The sequence below is a fragment of the Papilio xuthus genome, unplaced genomic scaffold, assembly GCF_000836235.2.
Source record: "Papilio xuthus unplaced genomic scaffold, Pxut_1.1 DF826115.1, whole genome shotgun sequence".
Taxonomy (NCBI): domain Eukaryota; kingdom Metazoa; phylum Arthropoda; class Insecta; order Lepidoptera; family Papilionidae; genus Papilio; species Papilio xuthus.
In genome coordinates, this window is record NW_013532534.1 from 25,669 (window position 1) to 32,498 (window position 6,830).

The 6,830-nt window shown below is 43.6% G+C and overlaps 3 protein-coding genes across 4 annotated transcripts in view; 2 read left to right on the top strand and 1 right to left on the bottom strand.

The window, feature by feature from the left end:
• Window positions 1-650: 650 nt before the first annotated feature.
• On the top strand, window positions 651-1,375 carry Sec8 (exocyst complex component secretory 8). The gene is made up of 2 exons (XM_013319440.1): window positions 651-854; window positions 930-1,375. Exons 1-2 carry the CDS (start codon window positions 651-653, stop codon window positions 1,101-1,103), a joined length of 378 nt encoding a protein of 125 aa, XP_013174894.1. The 3' UTR covers window positions 1,104-1,375.
• Window positions 1,376-2,992: 1,617 nt separating this feature from the next.
• LOC106123310 (E3 SUMO-protein ligase NSE2) lies at window positions 2,993-4,981 on the top strand. Of its 2 annotated transcripts, none has more exons than XM_013319562.1 (5): window positions 2,993-3,362; window positions 3,464-3,578; window positions 4,245-4,294; window positions 4,518-4,638; window positions 4,851-4,981. In XM_013319562.1, the coding sequence occupies exons 1-5, from the start codon at window positions 3,168-3,170 to the stop codon at window positions 4,931-4,933; spliced, it is 564 nt and encodes a 187-aa protein (XP_013175016.1). In that variant the 5' UTR covers window positions 2,993-3,167; the 3' UTR covers window positions 4,934-4,981. The 2 variants fall into 2 exon arrangements, with proteins under 2 accessions (XP_013175016.1, XP_013175015.1); XM_013319561.1 differs by having other exon boundaries at window positions 2,999-3,362; window positions 3,431-3,578.
• A 903-nt stretch (window positions 4,982-5,884) lies between these two features.
• The window catches only part of vimar (visceral mesodermal armadillo-repeats), a 4,609-nt gene continuing 3,663 nt past the window's right edge, over window positions 5,885-6,830 (bottom strand). The window contains exon 7 of the mRNA XM_013319441.1: window positions 5,885-6,028. Within this exon, the coding sequence (XP_013174895.1) occupies window positions 5,885-6,028 (144 nt within the window). The remainder of the gene's footprint in view (window positions 6,029-6,830) is intronic.

The window sequence follows — 6,830 nt, forward strand, 5'->3', positions numbered from 1 at the left end:
CGCGAGGCGGAGATCCTGGGCGCCAGCCTGGGGGACGGCGAGGTGGCGCGCCGCGAGGTGGTGGGGGACGCCGCGCCGCTGGTGCACCTGGCGCTGCTCGCCGAGTCCGCGGTGGGTCCGGTACCTCCTTGCCGACGTTCGTCGTCGTCGCGAGGCGAAGTCGGTGTGACGGTCGCGCTTGCAGGCCTGGCTGAGCGGCAAGGTGCGCTCGCTGGGCGCGTACCTGGCGGCGCCGGGCGGGGCGGGGGGCGCGCTGCGGCCGCCCGACTCCTTCGCGGCCGAGCTGTCCGCCGCGGCCGCCGCTCTCGACGACGTCTGCCACGAGTGCCTGCTCTTCTTACATCTGGAGGTGAGAGTCGCCTCTTCCCGTCCGAACGAGTCGCCCGTGAATATTTATATGTGGTTCGGTCGCAGCTGCGCATCGAGTGCTTCCACTACCTGGGGCAGGAGGAGCGCGGCGAGGAGGAGGAGGGCGCCGGGGGCGCGGGCGGAGCGGCGCAGCTGGCCGCCGCGCTGCTCGCCTTCCACGAGCGCGCCGCCGCCGTGCTGGCGCCCGCGCGACTGGCGGTACGTGTCGCTCGCCCGCAGGCTGTCCCCCCGCGGCACCCCCACGACCCTCTGCAGCCCCCCCTGCCCTGTTGCAGTACGTGATGAACGGCCTCGGCGAGATGATGTCGGCGGCGGTGGTGTGGCGGTGGCAGACGGCGGGGGCGGGTGCGGGTGTGGGGGCGGAGACGGGCGCGGCGGGCGCGCGGCTGGCGGCACTGCGGCACTGCCTGGCCGCGCTGCAGCTGCCGCACGCCGGGCTGCACGCAGCGCACGCCTACCTCCACCTGCTGGCCTGCACGCCTGAGGTCAGTTTCTCCGCACCTCCCGCTCCCGCTCGTACCTTTCGTGCGTCGAGTTGAGGCCGTGTTCGCTCTGCGTAGGAGATAATAACGTCGATCCGCGAGAGAGGGCCGCAGTTCTCGGAGCTGGAGTACCTGAACGCGCTGAAGGTGATAGGCGCGCGGCGTGGCGTCAGCGCCGCCGACATGCGCGCGCATCTCGCCCGCCTGGCCGCCGCCCTGGGCCACGCCGGCCACGTGGGCGTCACCGTGTGACCACGCTCGCCTGCCCGCCGCCCTGGGCCACGCCGGCCACGTGGGCGTCACCGTGTGACCACGCTCGCCTGCCCGCCGCCCTGGGCCACGCCTCCACACCGACACTGCGCTGACCAGAATTTTGCACTTGCACTTACTTGCAAATATAAACATTATAGTAGTATTAAGTCTGGAGCGAAAACGTGTAAATCGTATGTAATTGATTTACACAATCCACTATACAATATGCAAGGCTATATTATTTTAATAATGTTAACATCCTAGATATATTTTTTTAAATAAATTATTTATAGAAAAGTCTCTGTGTAGTTTTCTTTACCTCTGACTTAGTGTTGGCGCCAATTCGCCGATGCGCTGAGCGCCTGGAATTTTACTCGAGCAATGTTTTTTGATCAAGTAGGGAAGTACCCTACACAACCTAAGATTTTTAATTATGCTTCCCAATTTTAATGTAACCTCTTTAACCTGTCTGTACTCGTTGAACGCTCGCCGAATAAACATCTCAATCCTCTCTGGCAACTATCATTTTAACCTTCCGTAGTTTTCGGCCTAATAACTTTCACACTTAGTTAAGACCATTTTGACGAGATCTTCAATGCTGTTTCTGTTACACATCCTTCTCCAAAATCAAAATATATAAATAAAAAACCAAAAATATGAACTTGGCAACATTGTCCTCGACGTACGCTATGTCGTATTATGTTTTTATGCCTATCGCTAGAGACTCGTTTCAGACAGATTGAGAGATATTAATACGTTAAATACCTACTTTATCTCTAATAAAATCGAAAATTAACTTATAACTTTCGATACGGAAATTGAAATATTTATTAACTCCCAAATTATATTTCATTTCTATTAATCTCTCTGAAGCGATTCTCTAATTTGCGAAAAGAAAATTAAACAAATTAAATGGGGTTGACCCCTCTCACACTAAAACTTGAAACTATTTATTTTCGGAGAAAGTAGAAACTCAAACAATATTTATTTACTCTCAAACGATTTGCATTAAAAATGTTATGTGGGGTCTATTTAAGATAGATTAGTTTGACAATTCACTAGATATGGTTGTCCAAAATCGATTACGAATTTTTTAGATTTTCCATTGATGTTCTCATACAACTTGCAATCGAAAATTTCGTGATTATTGTTTTTAAATTACAATATAAATAAAATTGTTTCTTTCATTTCCTACGTTATCCTTCATATCTACATGAAGAAATTAGACGAACAAAAAAGATTTTTTTTAAATGTATTATAATTGTGCGATACATGGGTGATTCCATCATAACTGTGATTTTAATGTACTGTATTGTTTGTTCCCACTGGTCGTTAAATAACAATCAATTAATGAGATTTTGTGTTAATTGGATAATTATAAACATATTTTATTATTATTTTTGTATAATAGAACTTACCACTTTGAGGAAACTTACAATTTATCACTTAAATGTCAGTACCGTGTCATGTCCATTTCTAGAATTTACCGATGGATTGGTAATTTTTTTGTCGCAACAAATTATTTAAACTAATTATTTGCCATAATGACCTTATAAATTCTAATGTTTATGATCAAGAGTTTAAAAATGTTATAATAGAATTTATAAATAAATTTAATAATTTTTTTGAACTACGTCTACCAAATTTATTTCATGTCCACCTAAATTATAGCACCCATTTATTCGATTAATTTTATTACAAGACCGATTCTCGATAGTTCATAGTTATTCGTTGTGCGCGTCGGTTCGACACCATTCGACACTATGACAACCGTCCATTTAGTTGGTACGACCAAAGAGTATATAAAATACGTACGACATTAATAATACGACGTACGACATTAATAATCATACAAAATTAAATCGATACTTCATAGGCGTCAGTTGTCAAACTAATATAATGTCACAAGATCTTGAGATTCTTTTCGAACTATACCTAGTCTTTGGTTTTTAAGCGGGATTTTTGACAGTATAAACATAACAATAATATTTTAAATTGTCGCAAGGAATATCAAATTCTAAATTATTTTTTATCTTAACCGTACATTAAAAGTCAACTTTAAAGATGGTAGATGCAGAGTTAAGTGATTTGAGAAAGCAATGTGTCGCAAGTTTGTATTCTTGTGCAGAAAATGTAGGATTGTTTTTGGATGGACAAGAAATGGAGACAGAGTTTCTTAAGCTGAAGTCTTGTATCGATGAATATTGCACGATGGAAGCTCGCCAAGATGTCGCCAATCAGGCCTTGGAAAAAGCCAAGGTGTGCTAGTGTTATTTATTAGCAATCCATGAACCATACTTAATGCTTACATTTTTTTCAACTTTCAGAACGAGATTGAATCGAACATTGAACCCTTGCAGGATAGGTTTGAATTTCACTTGAGCAGCATGGCCCAAAGAGATACGGACAACAATCAACATCCCTACATGATAGAACTGAATAAAAAAGTTGAAATGGGTTGTCAGAGAGCTACTCGTAAGCAATTAATAAATCTAACAGTGATCTGTTACAGTACTGCGCCTATGTAAAACATAAGTTATTTATATAGAAACCATTGATGTTTGTGTGCATTGTAGTTTACTGCAGTTGAACCATTTAAATTATAATATAGTATATCATACAATATTGTTAGTCAGCTCATTTTTCAATGTGCACTTCTTAATGTTGATGCCTTTTATTTAAAAACCAAGTTAAGGATACCTAAAGATTAGTTTGCTTCAATATATATAATTCCTAACTACCTGCTGCTGCTGCCCGGCAGGGGAAGCATATGACTAATTTCCCACCTGTCCAGATACTATGAAAGGCAATAACAATCTATGTTAAATCCTTCTGACAAGGAACACATTTGTATAAGCATTAAGAAAAAAAGGTGCAATTATTTACTGATTTTTTAATGACCAAATGGTTATTGTAAGTTAAGCTGCAAAGACAAGTTTGTTGACTTTTTTAAGATCTACAAATCTCACATACATAATTAGATGATTGTTATAACATAAGTCAGGAAAAGCAACTTTGTTTTACAACATTTATGGACAATGTAAAAATGAAAGTAGATCTTGAGTTTTGTAATGAGTGTAATGTTTGTGTATACAGTTAATGGTTTATTGTGTTGGCGCTAAGATATGTTTCTTTTTACAGAAAACTTGGATGATTCAGACTTAGCTATAACAGAAACACAAGATAGATATGTAAGTGTTGCATTATTTGTTTATTATTACTTGCTAAGTGGCACACTCACAGTGAACTATACAAGTAGCTTAGTGTAGATTTATTATATTTAGAGAAGGAAGTATAAAGTCTTGAGTGCAATTGTTTAGTGTTCATAAATGAATCGAGTTTTCATTAAGAACAAAGATGAAATAAAATATTGCAAATTTTGAAAATATGTGATAAATGTATGGTTACTTTCAGATCGACCCGATCACAAAAAGGCCAGTAACAGATCCCGTCCAGAACAGTGTGTGCGGCCACATATACGATAGAGGGTCCATCATGAAATTAATCAACACAAGGAAGAAAGTAATCTGCCCAGGTACAGTAGCACAGTGCGCTGCGCTCGTGTGCTTGCTCAGTATTACATTTGTATAAATGCATTTCATACAAGATATAATACAATATTTTTTTCAAGGATACTTTAGCCTTTAGGAATAAACTTGGACTTGGATGATTGTGTTGCTGCTTGTTATTGTTTTATAAGTTGAAGTAATGACTGGATGTCGTGTCATGTTGTGTTGTGTGTCACAGTGGCGGGGTGCGGCAGCCGGCAGCCCCTGCGCGCCCACCAGCTGGCGCCCGCTCCCCCTGCCCCCCACCACCACCACCATTAGCACAACTACCTGTCTTTTACTATTTACAAATATATCAAATATCCTATATTTGTTTTTTTTAATTCATATCATATTTAAATGTTAATTTTCAAACGTTTAACTTGACACATGTCATTGAAGTTTTTCGCCGACATGTGCAGGTGCAGGTACAAGTGCAGGTGCAGATTGCATCACAATGTTTTCCTTCATTCTAACAATGTCGTATAAATGTAGATAACAAGTTTGTGAGCTTAACCCCCGAGCGATGTTGTGACGTTGGGTATAAGAAAATGCATGTACAGTTTATGCACACAAATTACGAACTTGATTTATAAACGTGTCAAGGATTCTTCTCCTGATACAGTAGGAATTCTAATCGATAAGCACAAATCGGTAGTTACTGTTAATGAAATAATAGAATAGCACTTTACATAATATAGTTTAATTCAGCTGAGTGTAGAGTGACGTGACGTGAGCGGGGTCTAGCGGGGTCTAGCGGGCGAGCGGGCGAGCGGGCCGGCCGGCTGGCTGGCGCCGCACCGCCGCGCCGCCCCGCCGCTCCGCCACCGCGCTGCAATAGCGCGTTGTAGGCTTACATTATTTGTATCAACTTTGGTCCATGAAACTACATTCAAAGTGTATTAACAAGAATAAAACTTTACGTTAATCTATTTGAAGCTCAAAATGATTAACAATTAAAATGGCTACAACTCCTTAGCACCGGGACTTTCCAAGATGTGGGAAAATGTCTGTGCAAATGGTGAGCGGACACGCGGCGTGACACGGGGCTGGCCAGAATAAATGCAAAGCGAAAGGCAAGATACGCAAATATAACTTCAACATAGAAGTTTAATACAATAGGAATGTAGAAAGGTATCGGAGAGCGAGCCGCCACCAGCACGCCGCCCCACCAGCACGCCGCCGCCTTGACGCGTGTTATGCAGGAATTCCTCAGTAGCAACGCACTCATAATTATATATTTTGCAGTTGTTGTTGCTGCTGCTGCTGCAGAGAGCGCAGAGCTGCAGCAGCACAGCCGCAGCTGCTCTCCTCGCACTCGTCATCACCATGCAATATAATATCACGTTTAATTACAAATAGAAGAGTATTGTTTCTCTCATATACAATATTTATATAAACTATGCAGCCATTAAACCGGAGAGTGCCGAGAGGACGACGTCGCCCTTCCCGTCCGTTGATACTTTAGTAAATGGAATGTTTATTTTGAAAAGTATTAAACTACGACTAAACTATCTCGTTTTTGTATAACTCATTTAAACATTAGATATATATCAAAGTGCCTAAATGTTGAAAAGTGAAAATTACTTTTTTAATTCGTAATAAATTGAGATTTAAAAATGTTTGCGGCTCGTCACTCGGCGCAGCTCTGCGTGCGCGAACTGTGCGTGTGCGCGAACTGTGCGTGTGCGCCTCTCCTCGACACGACGATAACGTTCAAACCGATTATAAAATATTTCAAAAAAATATTCAAAAAATGCTCATTCAATTACTTCTGGATGTATTACGTTGTGCGCTCCTAACGTCGGTGCGTTTACACAGACTCCTCACTTTGCGAGTAGTCGGCAAGTCCGCCAACCTGCCTCCCTCCGCCGGCCTCCGGTCGAGCTCGCGTTCAGATATACATAACTCCGGCGCAGCGGACATTGAATGCACGAAAATCATGTGTAACCTAACGACGGCACGTGTTATAAATGTAAGTAATTCTCCATTATTAGCCGCGAGGAGCCGCGCCTTCACATCCACCTCCCCTCGCCGCGTCCTCCGCGAGGACCGGAACGATGCCACGATGTTATTGGACACCATCCTCGGCCTCATCGGAAATAGTCGCAACGACCGCCTCGAGGCGGCGCGACACCTCGTCCGCCAGGTCCGGCCGCGCCCCCACGAACCGGCCCAG

Excerpts from the sequence above, each read along its gene's own strand:
- LOC106123310 (XM_013319561.1), top strand. The coding sequence starts at position 3,168 with ATGGTAGATGCAGAGTTAAGTGATTTGAGAAAGCAATGTGTCGCAAGT. Across the intron at positions 3,363-3,430 it reads AGGCCTTGGAAAAAGCCAAG|AACGAGATTGAATCGAACAT; the intron begins GTGTGCTAGTGT and ends TTCAACTTTCAG. Across the intron at positions 4,639-4,850 it reads GAAGAAAGTAATCTGCCCAG|TGGCGGGGTGCGGCAGCCGG; the intron begins GTACAGTAGCAC and ends TGTGTGTCACAG.
- Sec8 (XM_013319440.1), top strand. The coding sequence starts at position 651 with ATGAACGGCCTCGGCGAGATGATGTCGGCGGCGGTGGTGTGGCGGTGG. Across the intron at positions 855-929 it reads TGCTGGCCTGCACGCCTGAG|GAGATAATAACGTCGATCCG; the intron begins GTCAGTTTCTCC and ends CGCTCTGCGTAG.